The sequence below is a fragment of the Canis lupus genome, chromosome 24, assembly GCF_048164855.1.
Source record: "Canis lupus baileyi chromosome 24, mCanLup2.hap1, whole genome shotgun sequence".
NCBI classification, from domain to species: Eukaryota; Metazoa; Chordata; class Mammalia; order Carnivora; family Canidae; genus Canis; species Canis lupus.
In genome coordinates this window covers 19261142-19277445 of record NC_132861.1, presented here as the reverse complement: position 1 = coordinate 19277445, position 16304 = coordinate 19261142, and the positions used below count along the sequence as shown (strand labels likewise).

General features: G+C 39.2%; 1 protein-coding gene across 1 annotated transcript in view; it reads right to left on the bottom strand.

Moving 5' to 3' along the window:
- The window catches only part of CRYL1 (crystallin lambda 1), a 144801-nt gene that overhangs the window by 121021 nt on the left and 7476 nt on the right, over nucleotides 1-16304 (bottom strand). The window contains exon 2 of the mRNA XM_072795820.1: nucleotides 12383-12490. Within this exon, the coding sequence (XP_072651921.1) occupies nucleotides 12383-12490 (108 nt within the window). The remainder of the gene's footprint in view (nucleotides 1-12382; nucleotides 12491-16304) is intronic.

The window sequence follows — 16304 nt, the reverse complement described above, 5'->3', positions numbered from 1 at the left end:
GGTAGAGTCATTGCAATGGTGGGCTTTAGAAAGGCAGGATCTCAGCCAAGGACCTGCTATGAAAGAGTCCTCCCCAGAACTCTTCTAAAAGCTACATAAATAAATAAATAAATAAATAAATAAATAAATAAATAAATAAATAAATAAATAAATGCTACCAGAGCTGTTGTCTGACTATCAGAAGCTTGGTGTCACCTGAACAATGTCCCATTTCTGCAACAGTGATATAGCTCCAGGGGTAGCTCCCAGTATCCCTTGCTTCCCTGATCAGAGCGTCACAATAAATCCCCACTGACAGATGTAATCTGGGTACTTCAACCCAAAAGGGCCTAGCATCTACTTTGTTCAGAAATTAGATGGAATTATTGGCTGAAGAAAATTATAACGTATCTAAACTGCCTATTTTTAAACTATATGATTTATATAAATTAGACCTGCAGCAATGGCTAAGCCTAGGGACCAATAACACTGGTAAATGTCAACTATGCTGCCCATAAATATAACCAGAATAAAAATGTTCATATCTCTGAAGAACTGCTTATAGCTACCAAACAAAAAAATCATTTCTGTTCAATAAAATATATTTACTGTTACAGAGATATGGTGCCTTGTTCCTTTTCTGGAAAGGCTTTGTTTTCATTAACTTATTTTTAAAAGTTAAAAAAAAGTAGAAAGTATAATAAACATCCCCATGTTTCTACTGAGAACTAATAACAATCAATCTTAACATATGTGCTTCTTGTCAGTTTTTAAATAAGCAAACCATTAAAGTTCTTTTAGCCACCAACCTCACACAACTATTTTCTACTGAGACACGGTTTTTAAATGCCAAAGCCTGAAAACATAATGATTACCCATTTCATCCTTTAGAGAATTATGTTTGAGTAGCTAATGTGCTTTAAAAGCACCTGCTTTAAGCTTCAGTAAGCCAAAGCAAACTTTCAGCCTTTCTTCCAGTGAGTCAGATTAGATCAAATAAAGAGGCTCTTGTTTCTTTGATGAGCTACTGTTTTATAGACATCCCAGGGACTGTCCCTCTGGAGAGAGGAAGGAAAAGGAGACAGAAGATAGTAGCCAGAATAACCACACCAATGGCCTCATGCAGATTAGACTCAGGGTAAAAAATCTATATAAGCATTTTGGCCTCGAAGCCCTTTCTGCCCCTGGAAAAGACACAGGCATGAGGGGAGAGACCTGGCCACACATGAACCCACTGACCACTCCATGGTTACAAACTCCAGAACCCTGTTGTGCAGGGATCCCAAAAGAAAACCAGATGAAACGGTTGGAGGAGCTTTCAGACATACTCAGACAATCCCTCATGTTCTCTTCAAGCTCAGTAACTATGTCCATACATCAAAACTAGACATTTGGCAATGTTTTGTCCCAGGTAGACTAGTTCCAATATTTCTCATAGTGTATTTTGGAAAACTTAACAATAAACATCTGAAAAAGGAAGGGCTCTGAGTGGGGTTGTCAGCAGCCTCAAGCCAGAATGTTGCAGCTTACACTTATTTAATAGTTAACGAACGCACTTCATTCAAAGCTCATTAGTAAGTGGCTGCAGCATACCAGTTCTACCTCTAGAGGACAGCCTAGCACTAGAAGTCAAAATATTTCCATGTCAGCTTCCATGAACTTTCATTTAAAATTGGAGAAAAGGAAATGTTAACAATTTTCACGGTAGGGCAAAATATGGGTAGTTTTAATTTTTTCATATCTCTGTTTTTGAAGTTTTATTAAAAGGAGCAATTTAAAAAGATAAAGACGATAGAGAAATCGGAACCCTTGTATACTATCATTGGGACTGTGACATGCAGCTACTATGGAAAACAGTGTAGTGGTTGATCAAAAAATTAAAAATGGAATTACCATATGACCCAGCAATCCCACTTCTGGATATATATTCAGAAGAAATCAACGTAGGGACTTAAAGATATATTTGTACATCAATGCTCATAGCAGCATTATTCACAATAGCTAACAGGTAGAAGCAACTCAAATGTTCAGCAATGGATGAAGGGATAAAAAAATGTATTCTATCCATACAATGGAATATTATTCAGCCTTTAAAAAGAAAGAAATCCTTTCAGATGCTATAGTATGGATGAATCCTAAGGACATAATGCTAAGTGAAATAAACCAGTCATAAGAACACCAATATTACAGGAGTCCACTTATGTGAGGTATCTAAAGTATCCAAATTCACAGGAAAAGAAACTATAATAGTGGTTGCCAGAGCCTGGGAGGAGGGGAAATGGGGAGGTGTTGTTTAATGGGTATAGTTTCTCTCTGAGAGATGAAAAGTTCTGGAGATCTGTTGCACAACAATGTGAATGTACTTAACACTCCTGAACTGTACAATTAAAATGGTTTTTAAAAAAGAAATTTGGGAGTGCCTGGGTGGCTCAGTTGGTGAAGCATCTTTCTTCAGCTCAGGTCATGATCCTGGGGTCCTGGGATAGATCCAGGGTTGGGCTCCCTGCTCGGTGGGGAGTCTGCTCCACTGCCTGCCCCTCCCCCTACTTGTGCTCTCTCTCACTGGCTCTCTCTCTCAAATAAATATAATAAAATCTTTTTTTAAAAAAAAGGTAAATGTTATGTTACTTTCTTTTACCATAATTAGAGATAAAAACAATATATTTTCTTTTTAAAGGAGTGGTTACTTATGTTTTGTTTGAACTTGACTCTTCTGAAAGGTAAACAACAAAGAACAAAACTCCATAGGAACTAGAATTCAGAAATAAATTAAGGGACTAAACCACTTGTAGATTTTGTAGAATGAGTAGAAAACCATTTTAGCTAGTGTCATTCCAGTTGATGAATGTGATAACCTAGTCTTCGGGCTTCTAACTACATACGTTGGATAAAACACATACATTTATCTCTGCCCCTCCAAAAACCTCAATGGAATCAAACTAAAGGAATCTTTTAATGTGTGTGTGTGTGTGTGTGTGTGTGTGTGTGTGTACATATATATAGGCCTACAAGATCAAAGACATCGGGAGAAGATATAATGGACATAAGATCTAATTTGGGGGGAGGTGGAAAATAATGGAAAAGTGGTACAGTAAATGACTTGACAGGGTAAAGAAAGCTGAGATTTAAGTGTGGGGAAAGGAATGCCAGTGAGAAGCAAGTATCCCAAGAGACCCAGCAAAGGCCAGAATCTGCAGACACCAGATGTGCCAGATGGCACAAGTTAGAAGCAGGAGCCCAGTATTGGAAGTCGGAATGCCCTGAGAGCTAATGAATCTCCTCCCCTCCTCACTCCTAGATCATACAAGACACATTAGAAGTGGAGACACTCTGCTATGGAAAACAAGGAGTTAAGATAAATTATATATACTTTAGAAACACCCCTCCTTGGGGCCCCTGAGTGGCTCACTTGGTTGAGCATCTGCCTTTGGCTCAGGTCATGATCCCAGGGTCCTGGATGGGGCCCCGTGTCAGGCTCCCTGCTCCCCGGGGAGCCTGCTTCTCCCTCTCCCTCTGCCCCTGCTCCCTGCTCATGTAATATATATATCTCAAATAAATAAATAAAAAATCTTTAAAAAAAAAAAAGAAAGAAAAGAAAAAGAACCACCCCCCCTACACACACACACACACACACACACACCCCTCCAGGCACTTTCAATTGATGAGCAATAACAATGCTAGATGGACACTAGCAGATTCTCTTCTGGACAAACTGAAGAGTCAAAGAAAGGAGACATGCAGACACAAATACCTAGAGATGGTCTTGCTGTTTCCAGTCCCTTAACCTGGCCCCGCTGCCCTGGCAGAGGCCCATGTGGGACTTCCCGAGTGCCACCAGGGACCCCTCTAACTACAGATGGGCAGATTAAGTTGAAGCTCCACAAAAATCCTGAATTTAGTTACTACAGTAGGAAAGTGGGTGAATAGATGTCCGACAATGCAGCCCATCTCCCCTAGTGGGATATTGGGCGGATCCTAAAAATCATTCCTAATGTTTTTGAAGTGGGGATAAAAGATAGAATACAAAAGTTTCTATTAGAGTGGCCCCAGACTTCTTTTGCTTGACAGCAGTGTTTTTCAAGTCACCTGAATCTGAAAATCTCTCAGTAGAGTATATAAGTTTAAATGTACTATGGAAAGAAAGAGAACTTTCTCATTTGCCCCACAGGAGAGTGGGAATCTGACTGCCCCACTGGTCCCCGCCATCACTGCCCCTGCATCTCCCCTCCTCACCAGGGCACTCAGAAATGCTCTTCCCTTAGGCTGATGGTGACATTGGGTCTTAGGGGGTGGGGAGATACTCTGGGGAGCAGAGGGCCTGTGAATGTGTCCAGTCTGTTGATTTCACCAAAGTTTACACATGCGTATCAAGCCTTGGCCCAGTTAATACCTGTACTTTCATTTGTTTGTCACTGTTGGAAACCTCAAGGAGAGACAATGACCAGACAAAGCAGAATTCATACCATTCTTGAGTCCACACCCTAATACCATATAAGCCTTCATAGCCCTACTTTCACTGTTAATATGTGCATGTTCCCATGCACAGAAGCATGTGGGATCATGATATAAGCATATATCCTCAAAATGTCCAACAACAGTCACTCTTATTGCCACCACTCAAAGACAATCCAGGTATTCCAATTTCTCCCAATTTTCTGAATGTACACAATTAGCATATATAACTTTTATTTATTAGATAAAGCCACACTATTTCTGTTTGGGAAGAAAAATAAATAATTGGAATGAAGCAATCATTTGAACTGCCCTAATGACAGCCAAGTGACAGCATGATCTGTGAACACATAGATAAGTCAAGTTGAATGACCTGGCTGAACCCACAGCCCGTTGGTGTGAACTTTTGGCATTAGGACCTCAGATCCCTTCTGAACTTTTCTGTGTAGTTAGGTTTAATGAATCCATTCCCTGTACCCCACTTCTAGGGGAGCTTCAATTAAACCACCAAAGACAAGTTCCTGCTCATGAATAGGGTATATGTCTTTCCATTTATTTAAGTTTTATTTCCTGTCATTGAATAAAATTTTTTAAATGTTATCATGAATGTGTTATACATTCTTCTTATATTTATACCTAGATTACTTACATTTTTGGTAACTATAGCAAATTTTCTACTATTTTCTAACCATGTAGTGCCAATATATAGATATAAAAAATTTTTTCTACCTAACTACATTTTCCCCAGCCTTGGAGTTTTATCTACACAATCTATGTTTGAATTTCACCTTATAATAAAGCATTTGCTACCAATTTTGCTAGGTCTGCTCAACTTCTCCTGAAATGTCATGGCATGTTAATTATCACTCAGACACTGCTGCTCTATTTCCCTGGGTGGGGGTAGGGAGATAGTGAATATTTTAGGCTTTGTAATACAGTCATTTGGTCTCTGTTGCAACTACTTGTTGTAGTGAAAACAGGCATAGGTAAACAATGGGCATGCTGTATCCCAGTAAAAGTTCATGTATGGTATGTTCCCTTAAGACAGGGATTGGAATCTTTAGCTCTGCAACACTTCCTACAGAAAAGGAATTCTCCTACTAGAGGACAGCTGTAGAAAGACAAAATGGGAGGCATCTGGGCGGTTCAGTTGGTTAAGTGCCTTCAGCTTAGGTCATGATCCTGGGGTCCTGGATCAAGCCCCATGTAGAACTCCCTGCTCAGCGGGGAGTTTACATCTCCTCTTCACTCTACTCCTTCAACTCCCCCCTCCACTTATGTTCTCTACTGCCCCCTCTCAAATAAATAAGATCTTTAAAAAGAAATTAAAAAACAAAACAGGGATCCCTGGGTGGCGCAGCGGTTTGGCGCCTGCCTTTGGCCCAGGGCGCGATCCTGGAGACCCAGGATCGAATCCCACATCAGGCTCCCAGTGCATGGAGCCTGCTTCTCCCTCTGCCTGTGTCTCTGCCTCTCTCTCTCTCTCTCTGTGACTATCATAAATAAAAAAAAAAAAAAAAAAAGATTTAAAAACAAAACAAAACAAAACCAGAAACCCTCAGAACCTATAATCAGCAAAGGATACCTACCTAACCACAGGAACCCAACCAAAGTTCGGTATATTAGTACCAATTAGTACCAATACCAATCTATTGTCATAATTCTGGGAATTAGTCAATTAGTCAATTTGGCTGCACTCAGCTGGGCTCACACATGAGGCTGCAGTCATATGGCCTGTTAGCTAAAGGCTGTTGGTTGACTATGGCTTCACTTATCTATCTAGCAGTTGGTGCTGGTGGTATTGGCTATTGCTGGCTGACAGCTGGGCCACATATCTCTGGGTGGTCAGACTGAACTGGTTGACAGGATGAAGGATGGCGGGAAGGGTTCGCAACAGCAAGCAAGAGTACACTCTCAATGCACAGGTGCTTTCCATGCCTCTGCCTGCATCACATTTGCTATCAGCCCCACTGACCAATGCAAGTCCGCAAGTCCGCAAGTCCGTGGACAAGCCCAGAGTCAGGCAGTGAGAGAAGCAAAGTCATACTGCAAAGAGATGTGCAGACAGGATTCATGCAATTTGTAGCCATTTTGTGACCTATTACACTCAGCTCATCTAGCCAAAGATATATGAGAAAACTAATAAATGCCCCTTTCAAACCAGATCAATCCAAAAGGAATCCAGATTGAAATTGAATTCAAGTGTGCACTTTGGCAGCACATATACTAAAATTGTTAATTGAATACAAGATACTTAAGCAAGTGCAGAGGTCTAGGTCTGGGTAGGAACTTAAAAACACCCTCCAGAAGCCCAGGGCCTGGAAATGCCCGAGTCCAGGGACAAGGAGTTCAGTCACTCAGGAGACAGGAGTACAGGGCAGCTACCTGGTTCCAGGGATCACTTCTGGAGGTTTATTAAATCCTAACCTATTTAGAAAGCTGATTTGGCTTGGGACGATTTGCATACAAGAATGATCATCTACAGGTGGTAAAAATATGGCACTAGAGAAACTGAAAAGAGTAAGTTTACCAAAATACCATAATTTTGGATTGGGACTCCTTTGAAACAAGGTGGTTTGTTCTCTGCCTTAGAATGGAGGCAGTCACTGAGTCACAGCAGGTGGCCCTGGTCCAGTGATGGCTAGAATGGCCCTGTCACTACGTGGAAATTACACTGGATCCAAAACCCATGAAGTCGTGTCCTGATCTATGAGTCTGTATTATAACTTTTACTTGATTTTTTTCTTCTTTCAATGCATTTATAGTCTCAAATTCTTGAGACCTAACACATGCCAAGCATCGGACATATAATGGAAAACAAAAACCAAATTGTAAAGCACCTGCTAATAAGGTTTTCCAAGGTCAAGCTACCCTTCTATTTGAGATTTAAATATGTTAAGTATTAAGTTTCTCATTTTACTGCTCTGTTAAAAAAGGATTACTTTTAGATGACACCTTTTTTATTTTTTTTAATTCCCTATGATCTCTTGGCATGGTATCAGTTGTGATAATTTCTCTAATCTTTTAATGTAATATTTTTAAAAATCAACTTCACCCAGCTTAAGTTCATTTTTACAATTTCAGAAACAAGTTGTACCATTTCTACTCAAGATTAGTGTTTAATAGGTCTAACATAAGTAGAATTTTCATGCAGAAGTATTTTCCAACATAAATGTTCAGAAGGATTTGAATTTGGGAAGTGAGCCAAACTGCAAGGGTGGAACAGATGGCAGGGGAAAAGTCTATGAAAAATATGGCAAAAAAAATTACTTTTTGAAACTCTAGAAAAGGCTCCCATGACTCAGTTAAAACAATTATTGAGCTAGTGCCTATTTCTGGAGACAAGAGATGTGCATGCTGCCTCTTTCTGTGGCCATAATGGCTAGTACAGAGATCACACACCATTTCAACAGAAGTAGTCAGACTATAATATAGTCTCCTTACTGGGCTCAAACCTGTTGTGATGAAAGAAGACCACAAACCAGTGTCCTAAAAGGCTGCTTGGTGGGCACAAACTATTTTGACCCATCAGTCAGTTCAACCCAATCAAGAAGATACACTGTTGGAGCACCTGGGTGGCTCAGTGGTTGAGCATCTGCCTTTGGCTCAGGTGGTGAACCCAGGGTCCTGAGATCGAGTGCCACATCGGGCTCCCCCCCAGGAAGCCTGCTTCTCTCTCTGCCTATGTCTCTGCCTCTCTCTCTGTGTCTCTCGTGAATAAATAAAATCTTAAAAAAAAAAAAAAAAGAGAAGAGACATTGTTTATACTTCTTGACAAAAAGGATAAAGTTGGTTCTCCGTATACCTCATGCCTAACACATGATCAGGGACTGTTTAGTTTTTGTTTCTAAACATCTAAGGACTACAGCCAATCACCCAATGTTGTTGACCTGAGCTAATAGTTACTGTTGATCTGCAAGGTGACACAGTTTACTTACTGAAAGCAGTAGCAATAATTCTTTCCTGACTGAAAACAATTTAAAACTCAGAACTCTTCTTACTGACCAACATATTTACAAAAATAAGGTTTGGACTCAATCCTCTTAACGTGGTCTCTGTGTACAGGAATGGAACATCTGAAAATCCTGTGACTTAAGAAAGGGAAGCAGGTGGCTTTACTTAAATGACAACCCAAAAATGTAGTCCTCCCTGGGAGGGCAACACAATACGACTCAACTTTATTTTCCTGCTGCTATTTGCTAGCAATAATTTGAGAAGAGAGATATAGTCAGTCACAGGATACCTTAAGATCTCTACTTCCTGCCAAAGAAGTATAACCAGTTCTACATATTTAAGTTAACTCAGCATATGTGTGGATGAATCACAAAAAAAAAAAAAAAAAAAAAAAGCTACTGCTATAAAGGAAAGATCTGTGTGTACTTCTTAAATCTTAGATACATAAGAATTCAGTAGATTTGTTTTTCTTTAATAAAGCTGCTAATAGCAATAAATTGGGGGTTTTTGGTTCAAAACTCTTACAGACATCTAAAAGTTAAATCTAATTGGGTACCAATTGTATTATGAAATATTAGCTCTTAACTAAGGAAAGCAGTAGGATAACAGGAAAGTCTGTTATCTGGCCTTAACAATAAACAGACAAATACATTTTTTAAAGATTTATTTATTTATTTATTTATTTATTTATTTATTTATTTATTTATTTGAGAGAGAGAGAGAGCACATAAGCAGGGAGCAGGGGCAGAGGGAGAAAGAATCCCAAGCAGACTCCCCACTGGGTGCAGAGCCTGAAGCAGGTCTCAATCTCATGACCCAAGTTAAAACCAAGGCTTGGACTCTGAACCAACTGAGCCACCCAGATGCCCCAACAAACAAATATATTTTTTAATTTTTTTAATTTAAAAAATTAAAAACCCTACTCAAACTTTCCACACATAATTCCCTGATGCCTGAAAAGGAGTAACACACTAAAATGATATATCTAAAAACTGAGGCCTAAAATATAAACATCCAAAGAAATAGAACAAAAAACTTTTCAATTAGGAATCTTAGAGTTTTCTCTTGGTTCTGACAAAGTAGAATTGGCTTAACAAAATAAAAGATGAAATAGCAACAGAAGTAGGATGTCTGGATAGTAGAAATCAGCAAACTGTACCCATTGGTCAAAGCTGCTCTCCACCACCTGTTTTCCTATGGCCTGTAAGATGAAAATGGCTTTTACATTTTTAAATGGTTAAAAAAAACACAGAATAATAATAATACTTTGTGACATGTGAAAATTATACAAACTCCAAAGTTCAATGTCAATTTATGAAGTTTCATTGAAAAACAGGCAGGTCCATTTGTTCACATATTGTCTGTGGCTGCTTCACTCTACAAGGAGAGGCTGCTGTAAAGACTTTCTGACCTGAAAAGCCTAAAATATTTCCCATTTGGCCTTTACAGAGAGTAAGCCAGCCCCTGGTCTAGAGTGCAGGTGCAGCTGGCTTCACACCTGACTTGATCAGAAGTTGTGCTCTCCTCCAACACCAGGCTGGTCACTGACCTGACATCTCTATGCTCCAAATCCACCAACCACAAATACTGCCAACCATAAAGAATGAGCAAACAATGAGAAACTACTCAAAATGAATAAGTATATTTGGAAAAGAAGCATAATTATTAAAGTGAAGATTTAATTATTGAAATAAATTCAGTGGATCGCTTAAATAACAGATTAGACATAGGTAAAATTAGAATTCGTGAACTGGAAGAAAACCTAAAGAATGCATCCAAAATATATTCCAACAGGACAGGGAGACAGAAAATATAACAGAGGTTAAAAGATATGAAAGCTAGAATGAGTTGGTTCAATAGACATATAATCAGAACCCCAGAAGGAAAAACAGATCCAGGAGTCTCAGTCTTGGATATGTATCTTGTAGATATTCTTGTACTTAACACATCAGGAGACATATGCAATGACACAAATGGCAACACTGTTTACAATAGCCCCCAAATGGAAACAGCTTCTTGTTCATCAGAAGGATAACATATATGTAAATAATAGCGAAGTCACACACAAGAAAATTATATAGAAATAAACACAGATGTACAACAGTTACAAGAAATAACACAGATGAATCTCAAAAAAAATTTTATAAAGCACAAAAACAAGCAAAACTAAACCATATATTATTTAGATACATATGAATAGTAAAATTTCTCTAAGGTACAGCAAAGGTAGATACAACATAAAGAATATCAGTTAGTTCTGGTAGGAAGACAGGAAATTGGTTTCAAAAGGTGTATAGGGGGTTTTGACAATATTCTAGATCTCAAGATGGACAGTAGCTTCATGAAAGCTCATTTCATTATATCTTCATAAACTAGCATAAATGATCTATTCTTTTGTATATATTATATATATTAAACATTACATTAAAAGTAATGTTTGCAGAATCTCTATAAAACAAATAGTATAGATGGCTGCCAAAGATACTCAGATCCACACTTAACAGGTCAGATGAACCAGAGCTTGAATCTTGTCTTACTGTGTCTTTGAGCAGGTTACTGACCATTCATAGACCTGTTTTCTCATAAAATAATGACAATAATACCCACCTCATGGAGCTTACTGTGAGAATTTATATGGTAAGATTACTAGACTATAAACTCCATGGTGGATAGGACTGTATCTCTCTTACTCATCTATGTATCCCTAGTAGATAACACATGCCTGGAACATAGCAGGTATTTATGCTAATTCCTCTTCCTTCTATAAGAGTACAGAAGAAAGTGTTAGCAGTATATGTGTTTAGTTTTAGAGTGGTTCTGGTTTTTTGTTTTTGTTTGGTTTTTTGATTTTTATTTTTAAAGATGTTATTTTTAAGTAATCCCTATACCGAACATGGAGCTTGAATTTACAATCCCGAGATCAAGAGTCACATGCTCCACCAATTGAGCCAGCCCAGGCACCCCTGTTTGTTTGCTTTTCAGATTAACATTTCATCTTGGCATTGGCTGAATGTTACTAAACATAAGATGTAACTTGACTTCTCTGGGTTTTGGGTTCTTAATCTGTTGTACAACAAAACTGGACTAAGGTATATAACTTCTTGGTGTCTATAGCCTATCATCACACCATACATATTAGTCTTTTCAAAAAGTAAACAAAAAAGTCAGTGTGTTTTTGTTAACCAAAATGCGAACTCAAGTTATATCATGGATATCCCCGAAGAAGGAGAGTAACTACCTGAGCAATACCATGTGTGAGATGGTCAAAACCGTATTCAGCCACAATCCTCTCAGGTGAAGGTGTCATGAATTAGGGCCCTTTTACCTTCCAGCATATTACACTACTTTGGTGCTTCTATCTTTGACCACCACCCCCCCCCCATTCTTGGCCTCTTTCTTTCAGCTCCTATTTTTCTGCTTACCCCCTGTGATTATTCCAAAACTTGGCCCTCCTCATGCTTAGCATATGTAAGTTCACCTACTCTGACACCATTAACCATTAACAGTTAACACAGTTCATTTGAGTCCTGCCATCATTAAATCAATAGTTCAAAACAAACCTCAGGACCCCTGTTCTAAAATGTGATGCCCATGCAGCTCTGACTACTACATGCTACAAGCTGGCTCACCTGCCCAGAGAGAACACAGGAAACCCAGACTTCCAGCCCTGCAGGACACACAGGGAGAAGCCTACTCCCTCAGGCTGGAAGCCCAAGAGGTACGTTCAGTTTCTCTGCTCACATCACATGTCTTTACATGTGTCTTTACAATCCTAATGGTCCTTTCCTCACAACCTGAGCCCTCTCTTAATTTGTAAGTGTTAATTCATGGCTTGACCACTGTGGGTCTGGCCTTTACTACCTCAAAGGCACTATAACAGACATCAAATGGAAGAATAAGATCACAGGTATTTACAGCCTTGAGAATACGATAAAGAAGACCCACTGAGAGCAACAGAGCCATTTCAATTCCTCCTGGAAGGTGCCAGCCAACTTACCTGATGGTTTCCAAGGCATTTGTTACCTGCTGTTGCTCAATATCATAGAGTTTCACCTTGAAGCCTCCACTGGCAAACAACATAGCCCAGCTTCGCCCAATGAGTCCACTGAAGGAAAGAAAATTTAAAAAGGCTTCTGGTTAACTTAATGGAACAGTTCTTCATTCCTAACCCAGAATGAAAAGTAAATGTGTAATTTGGTATCCTGGATGGCATCCTGAACATTAAGTAAAAACTCAGGAAATTAATAATATATTAATATTAATATTACTTATTAATTGTAATAAATGTGCCACACTAATATATTAATAATAGGGGAAACTGGTGAGGGAGTATATGGGAACTTTCTGTACTATCCTCACAATTTTTCTGTAAATATAAAAAATAAAGCCTATTAAAAAAAAAAGAATGTTTATAACAGCAATTCTACTCCTAGGTTTGTACCCAACAGAAATGAAACATATGTCCAAAAAACCCCACCTTGTACATATACGTTTATATGAGCGTTATTCATGACAGCTAAATGGAAATGATCCATAAGTCCATTAGCTAATGAACAGGTAATAAAATGTGGTATACCATAAAAAGTTATTCAGCCATTAAAAGGAATAAAGTACTAATACACACTACATAGAACCTTAAAAAAATACTCAGCAAAAGAAGTCAGTAAGTAAGGTCTACATATTGCATGATTCCACTTCTAGAAACTGGCAAATCTACAGAGACAGAAAGTGGATTTGTGATTGCCCAGGGCTGGAGAGGAAGGAACAGGAGCGACAGCTGACTGATGTAGGGTTTCTTTGAGGATGATTAGAATATCCTAAAATTGACTGCTGTGACAGTTGTACAACCCTGTGAATCTACTAAAAGAGTGAATTGTGTGCTAGATCAATTACATTTCAATAAATCTGTTATGAAAAAATGACTGTGAAAATGCTTTGAAAATCCTCCTGCCACACAAATGTAAAGCAATAATATTTAGTAAGCTCTTAAATTTGGTTGAATAGAAGGGCAAAGAGGAATTGAACATCACACTTGGGGGAATGCGGGTAGTTACCTTGAAGTGTGATTACAATTATTTCTCCAAAGGTGCTTGGCTGCTATGTGAATGTTCAGCTAGAGGTGAAAGGAAGGAAAACATGTCCTCTCAAGATGCATCTATGGCCCAGATAATCAAGGGATTTCTCCAGAGGAAGTGACACACAGCAAGGTTGTTCATATAGCTAATAGGCAACAACAACCACTTAAATATCTCCATTCTAAATTCCGCACTGTTTCATTACATTCCAGGTGGACCAATCCAAAAGGGTATACCACAGTCTCCCCTTAAGGGACCCACAGGCTACAGATATGTTTGATAATGCTCCACAGGGCAGAACGAGTGGTGGAGCTGTTGAGAACTCACCTGGCCTACTGAGTAATCCAACTGTGGACGCAAAGAACAGCTATCTGTAGTCAGCATCTTTTACTTTTAAAAATGACCACTAAATTGTTCAGACTTAAAAGGGAGGAAATTGTGGACACATACTACAATATGGATCAACCTTGAAGACATGCAAAATAAAATTAACTCAATCACCAAAAGACAAATACTGTATGAGTCCACTTGCGTGAGGTACCGAGAGTAGTCAAATCCATAGACACAGAGACTAGAACGGTGGTTACCAGGGGATGGAGGAAGGGAGGATCAGGGACTTGTTATTTAATGGGGACAGAGTTATAGTTTTGCAAGAGAAAAAAGTTCTGGAGATTAGTTGCACAATAAAAATAAACTTAGCCCGGGTGGCTCAGTGGTTTAGTGCTGCCTTCAGCCCAGGGCGTGATCCTGGAGACCCAGAGATTTTTGGCTTTGACTCCAAGTGAGATGAACAAATAACAGAAGGTTTTAGAGGAAAGACATTCTCTGACTTCAGTTCTTAAAGGTTCTGGTTGCTTTAATAAGAATATACTGGGGCAGGGAGACTGGGTGGCTCAGTCAATTCAGCATCTGCCTTTGGCTCAGGTCATCATCCTGGAGTCCTGAGATCAAGCTCTGCATGGGGCTCCCTGCTCAGCAGAGAGTCTGCCTCTCCCTCTCTATCTGCCCCTGCCCTCTACCCCTGCTCATGCTCTCTCTCTCTCAAATAAATAATTTTTTAAAAATCCACACATATATTTTTAAAAAAAGAATATACTAGGATGCCTGGGTAGCTCGGTCAGTTAAGTGTCTGACTCTTGATTTCAGCTCAGGTCAGGGTTGTGAGATCAAGCCCAGCATCAGGCTCCCCACTCAATGTGGAGTCTGCTTAAGATTATCTCCCTCCCTCCCTCTCTAACCCTTCCCTGCCATCACATGGCACAAGTGTGCTCTTTCTCTCTCTATAAATAAATAAACTTTAAAAAACTAAAAATTAAAAAAAATTTAAAGAATATACTGAAGACAGGCAAAGATGCAAGTAAACAGACTAGCTAGAAGTATGAAGTATGATGGTAGGCTGGAGCAAGATAGAAGCAGAGGTGGAGACAGGAAACAGCCAGCTGAGTTCCAAATATGTGGTATTTTCAAGGCACAAACTGTAAGAACTGCTATGGAACACCATAGTAGGTGGGAGGAAAAGAACTGAAGATAATACCAAGTTTCTTTTGCATAGAAGCAGACAGGACAGGGAGGCCATTACCTCTGGCAGGGAAGACTATATAACTTAAGTAGATGTAGGGAGAGAAGATCGGGCATTCCATACGGGAGGCCTTAAGTATGAAAAAGATGCCCCATCGGTACATCTAAGAAACAACAGGACAGAGATCTCATGGCTCAGGGACAAGGCCTGGGCTGAGGCTATGAATGCTGTATTACTGCATAGCCATGGCATGTAACAGCATGAAACCAGATGAGATCACCAAGGAAGTGAATGGTAATAAAGAAGTCAATGGGTTGAGCCTTGGAACACTCCTCCTCCAGTGAAGGATAGGGACGGGAGAGGGGAGGAAAACCAGGCATGGGGTCAGGGAAGTGAAAGGAAGCTTCAGTGAGAAGACAGTGACCATCTGGGTCAAAACTGAGGACTGATCCCTGGGGTTAGTGAGATGAATTGGGGGGACGGTGTATGACAAGAGCAGTTCTGACAGACTGATGGGAGGAAAGCTGGCCTATGTAGAAGAGAGATGAGCCTCTAGATGGAACTACCAGCTTAGAAAATGAAGGCACAGGGGAAGGAACACATTAAATGACATGACACAGATACAGTCAACAAAATCCAGAATTCAGGAAATTTCACAGAACAAACGACCCATGTTCTTCCACAAATAAACTGCAAGAAAGTTCTAAAAAGAGATGGGGAAACCTATAGACTGAAAAAGCTAAGAAACATATCAACTAAATATAATATGTGATCCTCACCTGGAAACTGCATCAATCAAACCAAGGGTAAAAAAAAGTTTTTAGAGAACCAGGGAAATGGTGAATACTGATGGGATCTTTAAAGATATTATTTGATAATATTAAGGAATTTTGTTAATTTTGATACACAATGATGGTATTTTTTGCAGTACTCTATATTTTCTCTTCCTATGATTTTCTTAATAACATACTATCCCTAGCTTACTTTAAGAACACAGTATTTAATACTTATACAAAATATGTGTTAATTTACTGCTGATGTTATCAACAAGGCTTCCAGTCAAGAGTAGGCTGTTAGTAATTAAGTTATACATGGATTTCCAGCTGCATGGGGGAGGGGGCTCAGCACCTCTAACCTCTACATTGTTCAAGGGTCAACTGTAGTCCTTGTCTTTTAGGTATTCATGCTGACATATTTGTAGGTGAAATGACAGAAATGTCTGGGATTTGTTTCAAATTAATCCATGGAAGGGAACATAAATGAAACTAGATCAGCCCAATGTTAATAATTATTGAAACTAGGGGTAGAAGGGGTACAAAGTTTTC